This window comes from Salvelinus fontinalis, chromosome 20 (assembly GCF_029448725.1).
Source record: "Salvelinus fontinalis isolate EN_2023a chromosome 20, ASM2944872v1, whole genome shotgun sequence".
NCBI classification, from domain to species: domain Eukaryota; kingdom Metazoa; phylum Chordata; class Actinopteri; order Salmoniformes; family Salmonidae; genus Salvelinus; species Salvelinus fontinalis.
In genome coordinates, this window is record NC_074684.1 from 1,453,033 (window position 1) to 1,474,441 (window position 21,409).

Genomic DNA, 21,409 nt, shown 5'->3' on the forward strand with positions numbered 1-21,409 from the left:
CCAGACATTTTCTAGGCCCTGGTTAAAGTCCTTGATATTTTTTCGTTTAGATGCACTTCATACGTCTTCCACTAGATGTCGACAAGCAGTGAGAGAAGAAATTGAGTGTGTAACTTGATCTGGGCTCGAATAAATGCTCTTTGTATGACGTGTCACCAGTTTCCTGTTTTCTGGAGAGTGCGTCAAGGGACCTGGATTTGCCTTCTGTACAGCTGTCGTCATAGACGACAAATATCTCCGGCTTTGATTTTATTTGATACATGTGACAATATCATCGTAAAGTATGTTTTTTCAATATAGTTTAATCAGATTATTGAATTTTTTTCGGGAGTTTTGCTGTGTTCCGTTCTCTGAGTTTGTTGACGATGGAGAGATTCGCGCCACTTGGCAAGTGTGCTTGCTAAATCGAGAGGGAAAAAGGCCGTTCTAAATCCAAACAACGATTGTTCCCGACAAAGGACCCCTTGTACAACATTCTGATGAAAGATCAGCAAAAGTAGGACCCATTTTATGAAGCTTTTTCATATATCTGTCGAACATGTTGTGCTAGTCGTTTGCGCCCAGCTTTTGGGTACTCTCTCGCTATACCTAAGCTGGATGTCGTAATTAAGTTATTTTTAGAATTATAACACGGCGATTGCATTAATAACTAGTGTATCTATCATTTCATATGTATTTTTTAGTTATGTTTATGAATAGTTATTTGGTCAGAATATGTGTGTCAGGGGCCTCCCGGGTGGCGCAGTGGTCTAGGGCACTGCATCGCAGTGCTAACTGCGCCACCAGAGTCTCTGGGTTCGCCCCCAGGCTCTGTCGCAGCCGGCCGCGACCGGGAGGTCCGTGGGGCGACGCACAATTGGGCTAGCGTCGTCCGGGATAGGGAGGGTTTGGCCGGTAGGGATTTCCTTGTCTCATAGCGCTCCAGCGACTCCTGTGGCGGGCTGGGCGCAGTGCGCGCTAGCCAAGGGGGCCAGGTGCACGGTGTTTCCTCCGACACATTGGTGTGGCTGGCTTCCGGGTTGGAGGCGCGCTGTGTTAAAGAAGCAGTGCGGCTTGGTTGGGTTGTGCCTCGGAGGACGCATGGCTTTCGACCTTCGTCTCTCCCGAGCCCGTACGGGAGTTGTAGCGATGAGACAAGATAGTAATTACTAGCGATTGGATACCACGAAAATTGAGGAGAAAAGGGGATAAAATTTATTTAAAAAATAAAATAAAAAAATAAATAAAGAATATGTGTGTCAGAAAAAGTGTCAGAAAAATATCTGGACATTGTGGGAAAAATATGCTACGTTAGCACAATGTATAACCACTGATTTCAGCTCTAAATATGCACATTTTCGAACAAAACATAAGTGTATGTATAACCTGATGTTATAGGACTGTCATCTGATGAAGCTTATCAAGGTTAGTCAAAAATTATATATCTTTTGCTGGTTTGTTACGATCGATAACTTTTGCTACTGGGGAATGGCTTGTGTTTCTGGCTATTGTGGTAAGCTAATATAACGCTATATTGTGTTTTCACTGTAAAACACTTAAGAAATCGGAAATATTGGCTGGATTCACAAGATGCTTGTCTTTCATTTGCTGTACACTATGTATTTTTCAGAAATGTTTTATGATGAGTATTTAGGTATTTGACGTTGGTGTCTGTAATTATTCTGGCTGCTTTCGGTGCAATTTCTGATTGTAGCTGCAATGTAAACTATGATTTATACCTGAAATATGCACATTTTTCGAACAAAACATAGATTTATTGAATAACATGTTATAAGACTGTCATCTGATGAAGTTGTTTGTTGGTTAGTTTGGTTGGTTCTTGGTTAGTTAGGTTGGCTTTGTGCATGCTACTTGTGCTGTGAAAAATGTCTGTCCTTTTTTGTATTTGGTGGTGAGCTAACATAAATATACGTGCTGTTTTCGCTGCAAAACATTTTAAAAATCTGACATGTTGGCTGGATTCACAAGATGTGTACCTTTCATTTGCTGTATTGGACTTGTTAATGTGTGAAAGTTAAATATTTCAAAAAAATATAATTTGAATTTCGCGCCCTTGCAGCCAGAAGAAGTTAATAGGCAGGCCCTAGAATAGAGCATTGATTTCAGATTTTCCACTTCCTCCTTCCTGTTAGGAAGTTTGCTGCAAAAGGAGTTCTGTTTTACTCACAGATATAATTCAAACGGTTTTAGAAACTAGAGAGTGTTTTCTATCCAATAGTAATAATAATATGCATATTGTACGAGCAAGAATTGAGTACGAGGCCGTTTGAAATGGGCACTTTTTATCCGGCTACTCAATACTGCCCCTTGGTCTCTGTAATTGTTCTAGCTGCTTCGGTGCTATTTGTGATTGCAGCTGCAATGTAAAACTATGATTTATACCTGAAATATGCACATTTTTCGAACAAAACATAGATTTATTGTATAACATGTTATAAGACTGTCATCTGATGAAGTTGTTTCTTGGTTAGTGACTAATTCTATGTCTATTTGGTCGGTTTTGTGCAAGCTACCTGTGCTGTGAAAGAAATGTCTGTGCTTTTTTGTATTTGGTGGTGAGCTAACATAAATATACGTGGTGTTTTCGCTGTAAAACATTTAAAAAATCGGACATGTTGGCTGGATTCACAAATGTTTATCTTTCATTTGCTGTATGGGACTTGTTAATGTGTGAAAGTTAAATATATCAAAAAAATATATTTCGAATTTGGCGCCCTGCACTTGGACTGGCTGTTGTCATATGTGTAGCGACACCGGGCTTGCAGCCATAAGAAGTTTTAAGGCGGTTTTGGAGCAGTGGCTTCTTCCTTGCTGAGTGGCCTTTCAGGTTATGTTGATATAGGATTCGTTTTACTGTGGATATAGATACCTTTGTGCCTGTTTCCTCCAGCATCTTCACAAGGTCCTTTGCTGTTGTTCTGGGATTGATTTGCAGTTTTCGCAACAAAGTGCGTTCATCTCTAGGATACAGAACGCGTCTCCTTCCTGAGCAGTGAGTGGCTTCGTAAGAAGCATTTCAAGGTCCTGGAGTGGCCTAGCCAGTCTCCAGATCTCAACCCCATAGAAAATCTTTGGAGGGAGTTGAAGGTCTGTGTTGCCCAGCAACAGCCCCAAAACATCACTGCTCTAGAGGAGATCTGCATGGAGGAATGGGCCAAAATACCAGCAAGTGTGTGAAAACCTTGTGAAGACTTACAGAAAACGTTTGACCTCTGTCATTGCCAACAAAGGGTATATAACAAAGTATTGAGATAAACTTTTGTTATTGACTAAATACTTATGTTCCACCATAATTTGCAAATAAATTCATTAAAAATCCAACAATGTGATTTTCTGGAATTTTTTTCTCATTTTGTCTGTCATAGTTGAAGTGTACCTATGATGAAAATTACAGGCCTCTCTCATCTTTTTAAGTGGGAGAACTTGCACAATTGGTGGCTGACTAAATACTTTTTTGTCCCACTGTAACTCATATGGCAGGCAAAAACCTGAGAAGAAATCCAAACAGGAAGTGGGAAATCTGAGGTTGGTCGATTTTCAACCCAGCCCCTATTGAATACACAGTGGGATATGGATATGTTTGCACTTCCTACGGCCTCCACTAGATGTCAACAGTCTGTAGAACCTTGTCTGATGCCTCTACTGTGAGGTGGGGCCGAAGGAGACAGGAATGAGTCAGGTCTACCATGAGAGGGAGCTCTGTTCCATCGCACATCTGAAGTCAATGGAATTCTCTGATTGGAACGTTATTGAAGATTTATGTTAAAAACATTCTAAAGATTGATTGAATACATCGTTTGACATCTACTGACTGTTACGGAACTTTTTGACATTTCGTCTGCTTTTAGTGAACGCGCTTCTTGACTTTGGATTTGATTACCAAACACGCTAACAAAAATAGCTATTTAGAAATAAATGATGTACATTACCGAACAAAACTAACATTGCATGTGGAAGTGGGAGTCCTGGGAGTGCATTCCGACGAAGATCAGCAAAGGTAAGTGAAGATTTATAATACTATTTATGAGTTTTGTTGACTGCACAATTTGGCGGGTAACTGTATGGCTTCCTTTTGTGGCTGAACGCTGTTCTCAGATTATTGAATATTGTGCTTTTTGAAATCTGACACAGCGGTTGCATTAAGAACAAGTGTATCTTTAATTCTATGTAAAACATGTATCTTTCATCAAAGTTTATGATGATTATTTATGTTATTTGACGTGGCTCTCTGCAATTTCTCCGGATATTTTGGAGGCATTTCTGAACATGGTGCCAATGTAAACTGAGGTTCTTGGATATAAATATGAACTTTATCGAACAAAACATATATGTATTGTGTAACATGAAGTCCTATGAGTGTCATCTGCTGAAGATCATCAAAGGTTAGTGATTCATTTTATCTCTATTTCTGCTTTTTGTGACTCCTGTCTTTGGCCTAACATAATCGTTTGTGGTGCTTTCGCTGTAAAGCCTATTTGAAATCGGACACTTTGGTGGGATTAACAACAAGATTACCTTTAAAATGGTATAAAATAAATGTATGTTTGAGGAATTTTAATTATGAGATTTCTGTTTGAATTTGGCGCCCTGCACTTTCACTGGCTGTTGTCATATCTTAAGGACGTTAAGTCAGATCCTTCGATCCTCATAAGAAAATGTGACTAAGGAGGAGGAATTTGTAAACAAATCAAATGTGATTATGTGAATCAATGTCGCCGACAACTATCTAAAGGTGACTTCTATCGCAAACTGAATTATGACCCTAACCTAGAATTCCAGCATAATATCTCATCCACAGTGGAAAGCTGTTTGGAATCAGGACAGATCACCAAAAAATAAGTTTAATTTCTGCGTGTGAAATTTCCCAAGATACCAACTTTCTATACAGTCGCTACATTACACAAACAAGTGTCTCCTCCTCCAGGTAGACCCATTGTAGCAGCAATCGACTCTGTGACATCCAACATTTCTACGTTTGTGGATTACCGCATTAAACCGATGGTTGAGAATCTCCCATCTTATGTCAAAGACACTTGTCACATGATCTCATTGAATGAGGGCTTAGGAAGGATACCAGAGGGCACCCTGCTGGACACTTTTGATGTGGAGAGCTTGTACACTAACATCCCACACACTGGAGGCTTGCAGGCGCTGCAACACTTCCTCCAGCAGAGAGACTCTACCCTTGCTCCATCCAACGATTGCATTTTAAATCTTACTGAACTGGTATTATCCAATAACTACTTTGTCTTTGAGTCAGACTTGTTCCTTCAAATTCGGGGTGTAGCCATGGGCTCCCCCTTTTCCCACAACTATGCGAACTTGCATGTGGAAAAATTTGAGGAATCACTCCTTTACAAAACAGAGACACACCCCCTACTTTCTAAAATCCTCCTATGGAAGAGATACATAGATGATGTCTTTGTGCTTTGGGAAGGAAGTCAGCAGGAACTAAATGAATTCCAAACAAGAGCTCTGAATACCTCAAATTCACCATGCAGACTGATGAGAGAAAAATAAACTACCTGGACTTATGGATCATCAAAGACATTAATCCATCACACACAGACTTATACACAAAGCCCGCAGATCGCAATACCTTGCTATGTGTGGATAGTATGCATCCTCTTCCCCTCAGGAATGGTCTACCATATAGCCAGTTACACAGAATTAAACGAATCTGTGGCCACCAGGCAGATTTTGACAGCAATGATAAAACAAATAACAGATCAATTCAAAATGAGAGGCTACAAGGACAAAACTCTTGATGCTGAAATGATGAAAATATCTCAAAAACCAAGGAGAGGAAATACTAAAAACTCAACCAAAGAAGAAAAAAAACGCAACCATGTTTTGCACTAAGTACACAAAGGGTTAGGAGAAAATGAAAGCAATCCTGAAAAAGCACTGGCATATTCTGCAATCAGACAACAACAAAAAATGCACACCTCTTCAAGGAACCCCCACTGGTGGTCTATAAGCATGGTCGCAATACGAATGAAGAGACAATTAAAACAACGCATAGCTGAACACCACACCTCAATCAGGTGTAAGAACATTGACTATCCATTAGCAGCTCACTTTGTTGAAGCTAACCATCCAATCTCCTCCCTCAAATACACAGGGATTGAGCATGTTGCTCTACCAAGGAGAGGAGGTAACATCGAGATCCTACTACTACAAAGGGATATCCTATCTAAAAACATTGACCCCTAGTGGTCTGAATATTGACTTTGATCTCAGAATTGTTCATATTGTTCTTATAAACAATTCTTTCTTTTATGAACAAGTCTTATATATTGATATATTCTTTCTACAACTTATTAGCGTACACCTAATATGCTCCCCCTGTGGATGATGCTTATTATGCATTAAGGTTGAACCAACAGATTACATGTAACAAATATGAAATGAAATACGAAACAATTAAATATGTGAAATTTAATTAAACAATAATGGATGTTGATGCTCAAACTATGTACAATATTCAATTATGTTCTATATAACAATAGCCTAATATATTTAATATGCCAAAAACTATTGTTTGAACAGTCTCACAAATTCATTCTAATTAACGTAATCATTATGACAAACCCCTCACTATTGTCATTGGTTGCACTAATTGCACTGTTTGTCTACATAACCTGGTTCAAGTATTCATGACATTACCCTGAAGAAGGAACAGTGATGCCAAAACATTGTTAAATACCCAATAAATTACTGGGAGTATATATGGAGTGTGCGACTATCTTTATTTTGATAGTTTATTTTATTCGCCTTTAGTCAGCACCTCCACACAAACAAATTTGTCAGGGTGTGCGACAGCTCATGTACTTTATTCTAACAGACAAAGAGAGAACACAGGTCTCAGGGTCAGAGCAGGCAGGTCAATAATCCAGTATGGTGTGGCAAGATACAGAACGGCAGGCAGGCTCAATTGCAGGGCAGGCAGAATGGTCGAAAACAGGAAAAACTAGAAAACAGGAACTAGAAGGGTTACCACCTGACGTCCTACCTGGACGCATACCTGTTTGACCAGGGTGCCGGCGTTGGAAATCCGTGTACGCCGATTGGCAGTTGATGAGACGGAGAGAGGGGTGGGCCTGGAAACAGGAGACAAAGGGCTGTGAGACATGGGTTTAACTCTGGACACATGAAAAGTGGGATGTATACGGAGGGTACGGAAGATGAACAGCAGAGGGGCTAATGACCTTGGAGATGAGGAAAGGGCCGATGAACCGGGGGGAGAGTTTGCGGGATTCCACCCGGAGTGGCAGATACCGGGTAGACAGTCATACCTTGACATCGGGTACTGTAGGTGTCCTGGAGGGCAGGTAGTTTGCCCCTGATGATGTGTTGTGCAGACCGCACTACCCTCTGGGGAGTCTTGCGGTTGAAGGCGGTGCAATTGCCGTACCAGGTGGTGATATAGCCCGACAGGATGCTCTCAATTGTGCATCTGTAAAAGTTTGTGAGTGTTTTAGATGACAAGCCAAATTTCTTCAGCCACCTGATCTTGAAGAGGTGCAGTTGCGCCGTCTGCGTGGGTGGATCATTTCAGTTTGTCCGTGACGTGTACGCCGAGGAACTTAAAGCTTTCCACCTTCTCCACTACTGTTCCGTCGATGTGGATGGGGGGTGCTCCCTCTGCTGTTTCCTGAAGTCCACGATCATCTCCTTTGTTTTGTTGACGTTGAGTGAGAGGTTATTTTCCTGACACCACACTCTGAGGGCCCTCACCTCCTCCCTGTTGGCCGTCTCGTTGTTGTTGGTAATCAGAACAGGCCTACAACTGCAGTGTTGTCTGCAAACTTGATGATTGAGTTGGAAGCCTGCATGGCCACGCAGTCATGGGTGAACAGGGAGTACAGGAGTGAGCTGAGAAAGCACCCTTGTTGGGCCCCAGTGTTGAGGATCAGCGGGGTGGAGATGTTTCCTACCTTCACCACCTGGGGGGTGGCCCGTCAGAAAGTCCAGGACCCAGTTGCACAGGGCGGGGTCGAGACTCAGGGTCTCAGTGTGCAGTGTGATGGCGATTGCGTCGTCAGTGGACCTATTGGTGTGGTAAGCAAATTGGAGTTGGTCTAGGGTATCATGTAGGGTGGAGGTGATATGATCATTGACTAGTCTCTCAAAGCACTTCATGATGACAGAAGTAAGTGCAATGGGGCAAAAGTAATCTAGTTCAGTTATCTTAGCTTTCTTGGGAACAGGAACAATGGTGGCTATCTTGAAGCATGTGGGGACAACAGACTGGGATAGGGATTGGTTGAATATGTCCGTAAACACACCAGCCAGCTGGTCTGCGCATGCTCTGAGGATGCGGCTAGGGATGCCGTCTGGGCCGGCAGCCTTGCGAGGGTTAACACATTTAAATGTTTTACTCACGTTGGCCACGGAGGAGGAGAGCCCACCGACTTTGGTAGTGGGCCCTGTCAGTGGCACTGTATTGTCCTCAAAGTGAGCAAAGAAGTTGTTTAATTTGTCTGGGAGCAAAACGTCAATGTCCGCGACGGGGCTGGTTTTCTTTTTGTAATCCGTGATTGACTGTAGACCCTGCCACATACGTCTCGTGTTTGAGCCGTTGAATTGCAACTCTACTTTGACTCTATACTGACGTTTTGCTTGGTTGATTGCCTTGCGGAGGGAATAGCTGTACTGTTTGTATTCAGTCATGTTTCCGGTCGCCTTGCCATGATTAAAAGCGGTGGTTCGTGCTTTCAGTTTTGCCCGAATGCTGCCATCAATCCACGGTTCTGGTTAGGAAATGTTTTAATAGTCAGAGGGTACGACATCTCCGATGTACTTGCTAATAAACTCGCTTACTGAGTTAGCGTATACATCAATGTTATTCTCTGAGGCTATCCGGAACATATCCCAGTCCACGTGATCGAAGCAATCATGAAGCGTGGAATCCGATTGGTCAGACCAGCGTTGTATTGAACTGAGCATGGGCGTTTCCTGTTTTAGTTTCTGTCTATAGGCTGGGAGCAACAAAATGGAGTCATGGTCAGATTTGCCAAAGGCAGGGCGGGGGAGGGCTTTGTATGCTTCGCGGAAGTTCGAGGAGCAGTGATCCAGAATGCTACCAGCTCGTGTCACACATTCAATATGCTGATAGAATTTAGGAAGTATTGGTCTTAGGTTAGCTTTGTTAAAATCCCCAGCGACAATAAATTCCACCTCAGAATGTACGGTTTCTAGTTTACATAGAGTACAGTGAAGTTCTTTCAGGGCCGACGAGGGATCTGCTTGGGGGGGGGGGGGGGGGGGGGGGGGGGGAGATATACACGGCTGTGACTATAATCAAAGAGAATGAGGTTGGCATTTTTAAGGAATTCTAGGTCAGGTGAACAAAATGACTTGAGTTCCTGTATGTTGTTGTGATTACACCTTGAGCCATTAATCATAAGGCATACACCCCCGCCCTTCTTCTTACCAGAGAGATGATTGCTTCTGTCGGAGCGATGCGTGAAACAAACGGGTGGCTGTACCGACTCTGACAACATATCCCGAGTGAGCCATGTTTCCGTGAAACAGAGAATGTTACAATATTTGAAGTCTCTCTGGAAGGCAACTCGTGCCCTAATTTCGTCCACCTTGTTATCTAGAGATTGGACATTGGCGCGTAATTTGCTCGGAAGCGGTGGATGGTGTGCTCGCCTTCTGAGTCTGACCAGTAGGCCGCTCCGTCTGCCTCTCCTGTGGTGACCGTGTTGTTTTAGGTCAGCCTCTGGGATGAGATCGCATGTCCAGGGTGGAGGTACGAACAAAGGATCCGCTTCGAGAAAGACGTATTCCCGGTCATAATGATGGTAAGTTGACATCGCTTTTATATCCAATAGTTCTTCCCGGCTGTATGTAATAACACTTGAGATTTTCTGGGCTAACAATGTAAGAAATAATACATAAAAAAAATAAAAATAACTGCATAGTTTTCTAAGGACCTGAAGCGAGGCGACCATCTCTATTGGTGCCATTCTGGTAAGCTTCCTGACTCCCAGCATATACACTGCTCAAAAAAATAAAGGGAACACTTAAACAACACAATGTAACTCCAAGTCAATCACACTTCTGTGAAATCAAACTGTCCACTTAGGAAGCAACAATGATTGACAATAAATTTCACATACTGTTGTGCAAATGGAATAGACAAAAGGTGGAAATTATAGGCAATTAGCAAGACACCCCCAATAAAGGAGTGATTCTGCAGGTGGTGACCACAGACCACTTTACAGTTCCTATGCTTCCTGGCTGATGTTTTGGTCACTTTTGAATGCTGGCGGTGCTCTCACTCTAGTGGTAGCATGAGACGGAGTCTACAACCAACACAAGTGGCTCAGGTAGTGCAGCTCATCCAGGATGGCACATCAATGCGAGCTGTGGCAAGAAGGTTTGCTGTGTCTGTCAGCGTAGTGTCCAGAGCATGGAGGCGCTACCAGGAGACAGGCCAGTACATCAGGAGACGTGGAGGAGGCCGTAGGAGGGCAACAACCCAGCAGCAGGACCGCTACCTCCGCCTTTGTGCAAGGAGGAGCACTACCAGAGCCCTGCAAAATGACCTCCAGCAGGCCACAAATGTGCATGTGTCAGCATATGGTCTCACAAGGGCTCTGAGGATCTCATCTCGGTACCTAATGGCAGTCAGGCTACCTCTGGCGAGCACATGGAGGGCTGTGCGGCCCCACAAAGAAATGCCACCCCACACCATGACTGACCCACCGCCAAACCGGTCATGCTGGAGGATGGTGCAGGCAGCAGAACGTTCTCCACGGCGTCTCCAGACTCTGTCACGTCTGTCACATGTGCTCAGTGTGAACCTGCTCTCATCTGTGAAGAGCACAGGGCGCCAAAGGCGAATTTGCCAATATTGGTGTTCTCTGGCAAATGCCAAACGTCCTGCACGGTGTTGGGCTGTAAGCACAACCCCCACCTGTGGACGTCGGGCCCTCATACCACCCTCATGGAGTCTGTTTCTGACCGTTTGAGCAGACACATGCACATTTGTGGCCTGCTGGAGGTCATTTTGCAGGGCTCTGGTAGTGCTCCTCCTTGCACAAAGGCGGAGGTAGCGGTCCTGCTGCTGGGTTGTTGCCCTCCTACGGCCTCCTCCACGTCTCCTGATGTACTGGCCTGTCTCCTGGTAGCGCTTCCATGCTCTGGACACTACGCTGACAGACACAGCAAACCTTCTTGCCACAGCTCGCATTGATGTGCCATCCTGGATGAGCTGCACTACCTGAGCCACTTGTGTGGGTTGTAGACTCCGTCTCATGCTACCACTAGAGTGAGAGCACCGCCAGCATTCAAAAGTGACCAAAACATCAGCCAGGAAGCATAGGAATGAGAAGTGGTCTGTGGTCACCACCTGCAGAATCACTCCTTTATTGGGGGTGTCTTGCTAATTGCCTATAATTTCCACCTTTTGTCTATTCCATTTGCACAACAGCATGTGAAATTTATTGTCAATCAGTGTTGCTTCCTAAGTGGACAGTTTGATTTCACAGAAGTGTGATTGACTTGGAGTTACATTGTGTTGTTTAAGTGTTCCCTTTATTTTTTTGAGCAGTGTACATTACAGATGATTTAAAAAGTCATAGTCAATCGATCAATAATATAATAATACTCTTAGCAAAACAGTTTATTTTCAATTTACAATCTGTAGAAACTATGAAAATAGAAAGGTTCAAATCTTTTGCGAAACATCACAGCACAGTTGAAAAATATATGGCAAATATAAATCAAAACTGGATGGTGTTCAGAGATGAGAGGGGTTAAGTGTAGCTGAAGGATGGGACTAAAAACAAAACAAAAGATAACTATTGTAAAATATACTGTGTCCGTAAAATGTATATAGCATGTATAAGCTGGAGGTAGACGCCTAAGTGTTCTTGTCCATTATTGTACTCCAATCAGGAGAGTGATGTTAGGGTTAGGGGAAAATAATAAAAGGGAAATATATTGTTTTATATGGGGGATTGGAAATGATGCAGACAATTATGCAGACAACATTGATGGAAGCCACAATCTGCAATATTAAAGCTGATCCATGACAACAACAATCTTTACCTCTTTACAGAAAAGCATTTAGACATTTTCCTGCTTTTTTCACTTTTGAGCGTGACATTTAGGGTGCTAAAATCAGCAAATTACCTCATGATAGTAGAAAGGCCAAAATGTATGATTTTCAAAGCAGTAGATGTTTGTTGATAAACTATTACTATCTATAAACAGCTGAATGCTAATACTGGCAAATAATCAAGTAATTTGAAAATCCATTACCGTTACACCGAATGACATTATTCAAGGGAGAAATAATATGATTCAAAATATAAATGAATGGATTTAATTCTCGGTGACTACACTACCGGTCAAAAGTTTTAGAACATCTACTCATTCAAGGGTTTTTCTTTATTTTTACTATTTAATATTGTAGAATAATTGTGAAGACATCAAAACTATGGAATAACACATATGGAATCATGTAGTAACCAAAAAAGTGTTAAACCTCTTAAAACCTCTTGACGCTAGGGGGCAGATTTTTTTAAAATAACGTTCCCAAGGTAAACAGACTATTTCTCAGGTCCAGATCGTAGAATATGCATATAATTTACAGATTAGGATAGAAAACACTCCAAAGTTTCCAAAACTGTCAAAATATTGTCTGTGAGTATAACAAACCTGATTCTGCAGACGAAAACCTAAGAAAATCTAACCCGGAAGTTATATATATATTTTTTAATCTGTGTTTCCTGGCCCGTCTTTCTTCCATTTAAAGGGGTATCAACCAGATTCATTTTCCAATGGCTTCCTCAGGCTGTGACCAGGCTTTAGACATAGTTTCAGGCTTTTATTTTGAAAAATGAACGAGATTTTTCTAAAGTAGTCAGGTGTCCTCAGATTAGTTCCTGCGAGCGAGAGGGTAGCTCCCCATTTTCTTTTTCTTTCTTATTGAGTAGGTTACGGTCCGGTTGAAATATTATCGATTACGTTTGTTAAAAACAACCTGAGGATTGATTATAAAAAACATTTGACATGTTTCTACGACCATTAAGGATACTTTTTGGAATTTTCATCAAACAGAACGAGGCTTTGGTTTTCTGAACATAACGCGCAACCCAAATGGCGTTTTTTTTGTTATAAAATTTATATTTATTGAACAAAAATAACATTTGTTGTGTAACTGGGAGTCTCGTGAGTGCAAACATCCGAAGATTATCAAAGGTAAGCGATTAACTTTTCTGACTTTGGTGACCATGCTAATTTGGGGCTAGCTGTTCTAGCATTGATTGATACACTCACAAAAGCTTTCTTTCTCTGTAAAGCATATTTTCCAAATCTGACACGATAGGTGGATTAACAAGCTAAAATGTGTTTTGGTATATTTCACTTGTGATTGCATGATTATAAATATTTTTTGTAATATTTTCCGCCCTGCAATTCAGCGGTTGTTTAGGAAAATAAAACAGGAAAAGGGATCCGTAGCGCAGAGAAGTTAAGGATTAGCCCTTTTTTAACCTATTGCCTAAAATGACATACCCAAATCTAAATGCCTGTAGCAAGGATATGCATATTCTTGGTACCATTTGAAAGGAAACACTTTGAAGTTTATGGAAATGTGAAAGGGATGTAGTAGAATACAACACAATAGATCTGGTAAAAGATAATACAAAGAGAGAAAAAAAAAAAAACATTTAAATCTTTGAAATGTAAGAGAAAGGGCATGTATTATTCCAGCCCAGGTGCAATTTAGATTTTGGCCACTAGATGGATTCAGTGTAAATGCAAAGTTTTTGACTGATCCAATGAACCATTGCATTTATGTTTTTTAAAAATTGTGAAAACTGCTCAAATGTGCCTAATTTGTTTATTAATAACTTATGTTCAAAACTGTGCACTCTCCTCAAACAATAGCATGGTATTCCTTCACTGTAATAGCTACTGTAAATTGGACAGTGCAGATTAACAATAATTGAAGCTTTCTGCCAATATGTCCTGGGAAATGTTTTTGTTACTTACAACCTAATTCTAATCGCATTAGCCTACGTTAGCTCAACCGTCCCGTGGAAGAGACACCTATCCCAAAGAAGTTTAACAAATCAAAATACATTTTATATTTGAGATTCTTCAAAATAGCTACCCTTTGCCTTGATGACAGCTTTGCACACACTTGGCATTCTCTCAACCAACTTCACCTGGAATGCTTTTCAAACAATCTTGAAGGATGCTGAGCACTTGTTGGCTGCTTTTCCTTCACACTGTGGTCCGACTCAACCGAAACCATCCCAATTTGGTTGAGGTCGGGGGATTGTGGAGGCCAGGTAATCTGATGCAGCACTCCATCACTCTCCTTCTTCGTAAAAAGTTTGACCGGTACACACAACACTACTGAAGGTAGAAATAACTTCAATAAGCATTAATACTTTTTTTTAATCGTTATTCATCATTGACCCACCCATTTGACATTTTTCTGCATGGTTAGGAGCTAGTAACATAAGCATTTTGCTGCACCCGCTTTAACATCTGCTAAACTGTGTACGTGACCAAAAAACGTTGATTTGTTTAGACCATTCCTTCATACATAATCTTTCGAGATCCCTGATATCCTTCGTCTTCGCCCTCTTCAATGCAAACTACAGGTTTTAAATGGCTTTCAAGTCCAGAGACCGATTTTAAGGCCAATTAAATGGCCAACTAACCATTTCTTTGTGGATTTTGATATGTGCTTGGGGTTATTGTCTTGCTAGAAGGTCCATTTGTGGCCAAGTTTCAGCCTCCTGGCGAAAATGTTCTGGTACTAGGTAAAGTTAATGATACCATTGACCTTAACCAGGGCCAGTGGAAGCCCCATAACCTCAAAGATCCACCACCATATTTTACAGTAGAGAGGTTTATTTTCTGCATAAGCATCTTTCTTCTGATGCAAAACATACCACTGGTATGAGTGGCCAAAGAGCTCTATTTTCATGTCATCTGACCATAGCACCAGTTCCAATCCAAGTGCAAATGTCATTAAGCAGACTCCAGGCATTACATGTTGGATGACATGAAAATAGAGCTCTTTGCTCACATGTAAGGGAAGGGTGATGGAGTAGTGAAAACAGGAGTGCCAATTATTTTCTCTGAGCAATTATATTAGTATAACTGAATATAATTTACGATTTTTTTGCATGCAATACAGAACATTTGTATTATTTATTTTAGAAGTGTTTTTTGCTCATCTTTCCCAAATGTGCGAATAATTTTGGACCTGACTGTATATATAATTTAAAAGATTCTCTCCATCTCAGCTGTCATCCACTTTAACACGGTAGGTATATGTCACATCTAAAGGACATCAAGTGCTTTCTGTCTGCCAGTCTGTGTCACAGTGACATTACAGTAGAGAGACAAAACCCATTTCTCATCTCTTGACACAAAGATAAATAATGAAATACAAAAAATACTTAACTCCCCATTGCTTATAAATCAGCAGCAGGTCATGGTGCATTTCTATTGTGTGTATTTTGTTGTAGAAGCAATGGGTGGGGTGGGGGTAGGCGGTTCAAAGCGTGACATGAACAGTGCAATTATAACTAATCTTCTGTTACAAATATTCCGCTGTTTCCGTTTGCTATGATATCTTAAGAGAAAAAATACTGATGATTGGCATCCTTCTCGCCCACAGGGGGTGCTCTTTTTGACTTCTCTGTCATTACAGAACTGGTTGAAACCACAGTCACAGAGGAAATGACATTTGCATCCAGGAGAGGTTTTGGACAAACCAAAGGAACAGGTGGCCGAGGACGACAAACATTCCTCCTCATCCTCTTCCATTTCTTCCTTATCCTTCTCTCGACCTCAGCTTAACCTGTCCTGGATGTTCACGAGGCTGGTGTTGGACTTGGCTCGTTTGGCTGGAGAGGAATCAGGAAGTGTTACTGTTAGCCACCACCCATCACCTCTAAACAACATTCAACACAGGAACATTTCATCGAAGATTGTTGATTCACCATAATGACATGTGTCAAAGAAACAGCGTAAGGTATTACTCTGACTCTCCGGCTTAGATCATTAGTAGGCCAAAAACCCACTATTAACAAGGAAACCCCGAAACTGCTCCCCTCCACCACTCCCAACACTTTGAATTACCTCACCCCTCCTTCTCAAGCCTACATTATTAGGGGCTCTCATTGAAGAACTCCCTTCTCAACTTCAATAAAATCTCTATAAACCAGGAACATGCATGCAGGAGACACCCCGGCCCCCATACATACTTCACTTTAAAAACCTGTGACACCCCAATAAACCCCCCCGACCCTCCAGTCTCCCACCCCTCCAGCCTCCCACCCAACCAACCCGTCAAATCTCTCTGTGCAACAATGGATTGTTTAAGCTGGTTACTCACGGTGTATGAGCTTGCGTTTCTTTTGTTCCGAGTGAAGGAAACTGCTCAAGTAGAAGATGATGGGCAGAAAGAGCATGAAGCTGGACACGGCGATGACAGGAACGTTCTCTGCCCGGGGGAAGGAACAATTGAAATTCTTGCTCCACAGTCTACGGGTCATATTCATCTGAAACAAGACCCCCCCCCACCCATCCACCATCAACACAAGAGCTTAAAGAACCACAAAGGGGATAAAGTCTACTCTATTCTTAAGTCGCTCACTCTTTTTTTTGTCCATCTGACTCCCTTGCTCAATTTCTGGCTTTGGCCTTCTGTCCCTAGTGCACCTTTCTAGTTAATAGTCTCTACGTCACCTCCTCCTCTGAAACTCACTGGCACCACCAGAACTGTGGTGCGTCCCAATAATCTCTCCTTGTCCTGAAGTATGCACCCATTCACTACTCCACACAAGTTTAAAAGCATTGGATTGGTGTTGGCTTGGGCTAGAGGGATTTTCCATACCAAATCCATGAAGGAAATTGAGCAAGTGCACACTTTGACAGAAAGGAGTGATTATTGGGCCGCAACCCTGGTGACATCTCGCTGTTCCATTCTCAATGGCTACGTTTAGACAGGCAATTATTGGCAAAAGATCTGATCTAATTAATCAAACAACCAATTTGTCTGCATGTCTAAACACAGCCTAAGAGCCTTACATTCTCCAATGTATTTTGCAGTCTCCTGGGCACTAGTGCACAAACAGAGCTCTACTATATATAGCACAAAAAACTTTGACAGTCTTGAGAGTACATTCCATATCTTTAGTGTACATTATACATTAATGTAGTATCACGTGGCCATCCTTCCAAATCTCATCTCGTTGACTTGACTATTGCAAGTCTGTAGTACTTCAGTATTAGATTTTGCGTTTGAATGGGAGCACTGGCATTCAACGCTTGCATTTTATTGGCTCCGAGGTAGAAATAAGAAATATTTAATTGGTTTGATAAGTGTAAAAGTGTCACTAGTTTCCATCTCGATGCCATCATAATCCACCCCATTTTAATCGTCTTTCTGAGGAGAACTTCCCCAGGCTTTTGAACAGTACTTGACAAGCCTGGGCTTCAGAGGCCAACATGAATGACAAAGCACAAGATGTAATGACAAACTGTGGCTGTGAAATACATACTGAGTCCTCGATGTCGATGCAGAGTGTGCGATTCTTCTCCATGCGGCTGTACAGCTCATTCAGTCCTCTGTATGTGGCCTTGCACTCCTTACATAGCGCCGAGTGGTTCCCCTGTGAAAATATAGATATAATCACACAAACAGGTAGAAACCATTTTAGTTATTTATAAACTTAATCTCTATACTCCCCTCTCCCTCCCTAGTGGTTTTTGGTATGCACTAGCTAAACAATGTTTCTCTCTTTGACAACAGTAACCCACCTGTTGGAACTTCTCAAAACATCTGAGGGACTGGTTGAGAATGGCCATGAAGTAAAGGGTGTCATTGGTCAGGCTGTGGAGTCCCAGGCTTACACAACCTTAGAAACAGGAAGTTAGTTACCATTCAGAAATGATGTACCATGGCAGGGTTAAAGATCAAACTGGTATACTCTGTTTCCTGGCACACATTAATTATATTCAAAGAATCTATCACAAAGGAAAGGAGGCAAGGAGAGGAAGCAAGGGACTTATTAAGACATAGAAAAGGTAATAATATACACTGAGCATACAAAACTGTCCATGACAGACTGACCAGGTAAAAGTTATGAATCGTTATTAATGTCACTTGTTAAATCCACTTCAAATCAGTGTAGATGAAGTGAAGGAGACAGGTAAAAAAAATATTTTTGACCCGAGACAATCGAGACATGGATTGTGTATGTGTGCCATTCAGAGGGTGAATGGGCAAGACAAGTGTGTTTGAACGGGGTATGGTAGTAGGTGCCAGTTTGTGTCAAGAACTGCATCGCTGCTGGGTTTTATCACACTCAACAGTTTCCCCTGTGTATCAAGGATGGCCCACCACCCAAAGGACATCCAGCCAAGTTAACACAACTGTGGGAAGCATTGGAGTCAACATAGGCCAATATCCCTGTGAAACGCTTTCGACACCTTGTAGAGTCCATGCCCCGACGAATTGACACTGTTCTGAGGGCAAAGGGGGTGGGGCACCTTCCTAATAACTCAATATTAGGAAGGTGTTCCTAATGTTTGGTATACATGAGTACATATCAGCAATAAATAAAAATGCTTAATGTGTTTATAATAGAAGACAGTCCACCTACTGTTACATTCTGAACCAGTCCAGATGTCCTCCAGGTTGTTGTAGAGCAGAAACACCAACATCAGCCTGTCAGAACGCAGGAGGCTGTCTCTGCAGCTCACATTCCCTGGGCCCATCTGGAAACAGACACACATGCAGTCTCACTGAGGGCGTTTACCATCCCTATTGTTTAGCCTTACTAATTAGATTAAACTGTATCTACTGAATCCTCAATATAAGATAAACTACTGAGAAATTGATGTGGCAAAACATTGCCATTAGGCTATAGGATACCTATTTAACCCCCATTATGGCAACAGTCAGTCCTGGCTGTTGTTCTCCTAGTCACCAGGCATGTGACTAGGATGGCTAGCCTTGTGATCTCCTATCTCCCCTATTACACAGTACACACCACACATTTTGTACTGCAGCCAAAGGCGCACTAACAACGGTCCCATGACGCAGGTGACAATGGCGCACTTATTAACCCATTGATTATACATATTAATTACCCCGCAGCAGTGCAAACACATGGCAACGCATAATATTAAAAACACAATGATAAACTCAAAGTCCACTAAGAAAACACAAATGTTAACTTACTTAGCCTACCTGGTCTGATGATATGTTTGTGTAAATCTCCATGAGGTTGTCGTGGGTGCCATAACAATTTTGGCACACTTTGACAGGACGCGCGGCAGACACCAAACAATTCACATACGTTGAATATCGCTGCCCAAAGATAGCCAGCAGCTCGACGCAGTATTCGCTGACCTCCAGATCTTCTGGAAACGCCGACAACAGATTGAGAGAAAAATAGGAACCGCGGCTAGGGTGAAACACGGGCGACTGCGGCGCCACTGCCGCAGCGAGCTGCTTCAAGCCGTCTGCGCTCAGCTCTGAACCCAGAATGGTGGGGTTCACAGCGACAGTAGACGTTTGAGCATTGCCATAATATAGCAACGCTATCAATAACGCAGCCACCTGGAAGATATACATGTTTGAAGAAGCACCTTCCGAACCGTGACTGTATTCCAAAACTCACTCTTCATAACAGTCCATCACTTCCTGTTCCTGGTGTGTACAGCACACGATGTAGAACCTGTCGGGTGATTGGTTGAGCCTTCTTGAGTGCGTGACGTCCCTCTGAGCCTTTACCAAAACATGGCAGACATTGCTCTTGCATCGGATCTGAAACCATATCCTAATGAAACAGGCAGGGAGCAGGTCTCGAACCCTCAACCTTCTAGCCCGAAGTCCAGCGCGCTATCGACTGTGCCCCAAAAGCATGCTCGTGTGGCAGATTTTATAAATCCAGGGTCCTTACAATATATATATATATATATTTTAACGTTTATTTAACAAGGCAAGTCAGTTAAGAACAAATTCTAAGTTACATTGACGGCCTCCCAGGGAACAGTAGTTTAACTGCCTTGTTCAGGGGTAGAAGGACATATTTTTACCTTGTCAGCTCGGATTCAATCCAGCAACCTTTTGGTTGGCCCGACACGCTAAACACTAGGCTACCTGCCACTCCAGTACAGTAGCTAACCATAGCCCCATGCCAGCTTTAGGTAGCTAGCTACTATCTACACTTGGGAGCTCATGGGCACATAGGCTACATAAGCCAACTGGTTAGACATTATTTCACCACTGGTGACTAGTTCGTTTTCAGATAAATATGTTCAAGTCTTTCACTGCATTTAGGAGGACAGCTAATTACTGAAAAGTAACGCTAGCTAGCTAGATCACTGCCACACATAACCGGCACTATCATTCTCTTTTTACCACTTCACCAAATCTTTCCCAAACATTACTTTTCTGGCACTCCCTTTTCTTTACTTTCAACTCTCCATTTCGAAGCTTTTTTCTTATTGAATTAAACTCTGATATTGTCATTTTTGCCTCCATGGATTTTCTGCCCGTTCCCAAAAGCATTTACCGTGTAGCCTATTTGGTCAAACATTTTAGAACACCTACTCATTAAAGGGTTTTTCTTTATTTTGAATATTTTCTACATTGTAGAATAATAGTGAAGACATCAAAACTATGAAATTTCACATATGCAATCATGTAGTATTTGAGATTCTTAAAATAGCCACCGTTTGCCTTGATGACAGCTTTGCACACACTTGGCATTCTCTTAACCAGCTTCACATGGAATGCTTTTCCAACAGCATAGTTCCCACATATGCTGAGCGCTTTTCCTTCACTCTGCGGTCCAACTCATCCCAAACCATCTCAATTTGGTTGAGGTTGGGGGATTGTGCAGGCCAGGTCATCAGGCCATGCATCAGGCCATGCAGCACTCCATCTTCTTGGTAAAATAGTCCTTACACAGCCTGGAGGTGTGTTTGGTCATTGTCCTGTTGAAAAACAAATGATAGTCCCACTAAGCCCAAACCAGATGGGATGGCAGATTGCTGCAGAAAGCTGTGGTAGCCATGCTGGTTAAGTGTGCCTTGAAATCTACATAAATCACAGACAGTGTCACCAGCAAAGCACACCCACACCATAACACCTCCTCCTCCATGCTTTACGGTTGGAAATACACATGCAGAGATCTTCCGTTCACCCACACCACGTCTCACAAAGACACGGAGGTTGCAACCAAAAATCTCCAATTTGGACTCCAGACCAAAGGACGAATTTCCACTGGTCTATTGTCCATTGCTTGTCTCTCTTGGCCCAAGCAAGTCTCTTCTTCTTATAGGTGTTCTTGAGTAGTGGTTTCTTTGCATCAATTCGACCATGAAGGCCTGATTCGGCTCT

The 21,409-nt window shown here is 42.2% G+C and overlaps 1 protein-coding gene across 2 annotated transcripts; it reads right to left on the reverse strand.

The window, feature by feature from the left end:
- Positions 1-11,620: 11,620 nt before the first annotated feature.
- LOC129817140 (osteopetrosis-associated transmembrane protein 1-like) lies at positions 11,621-19,738 on the reverse strand. 2 transcript variants are annotated; one of them, XM_055872074.1, is made up of 6 exons: positions 19,250-19,733; positions 18,660-18,774; positions 17,815-17,912; positions 17,556-17,666; positions 16,388-16,553; positions 11,621-15,896 (listed from the first exon to the last, which is right to left on the reverse strand). In XM_055872074.1, the coding sequence occupies exons 1-6, from the start codon at positions 19,634-19,636 to the stop codon at positions 15,841-15,843; spliced, it is 933 nt and encodes a 310-aa protein (XP_055728049.1). In that variant the 5' UTR covers positions 19,637-19,733; the 3' UTR covers positions 11,621-15,840. The 2 variants fall into 2 exon arrangements, with proteins under 2 accessions (XP_055728049.1, XP_055728050.1); XM_055872075.1 differs by lacking the exon at positions 11,621-15,896 and having other exon boundaries at positions 16,405-16,495; positions 19,250-19,738.
- Between the last annotated feature and the right edge of the window lie 1,671 nt (positions 19,739-21,409).

What these genes read in the sequence shown, in the direction of transcription:
- LOC129817140 (XM_055872074.1), bottom strand. Translation starts at nt 19,636, where the DNA reads ATGTATATCTTCCAGGTGGCTGCGTTATTGATAGCGTTGCTATATTAT. An exon ending in GACTGGTTCAGAATGTAACA is followed by an intron (nt 17,913 to 18,659) that starts GTAGGTGGACTG and finishes CCTGTTTCTAAG; the next exon opens with GTTGTGTAAGCCTGGGACTC. An exon ending in GAAACGCAAGCTCATACACC is followed by an intron (nt 15,897 to 16,387) that starts GTGAGTAACCAG and finishes ATTCCTCTCCAG; the next exon opens with CCAAACGAGCCAAGTCCAAC.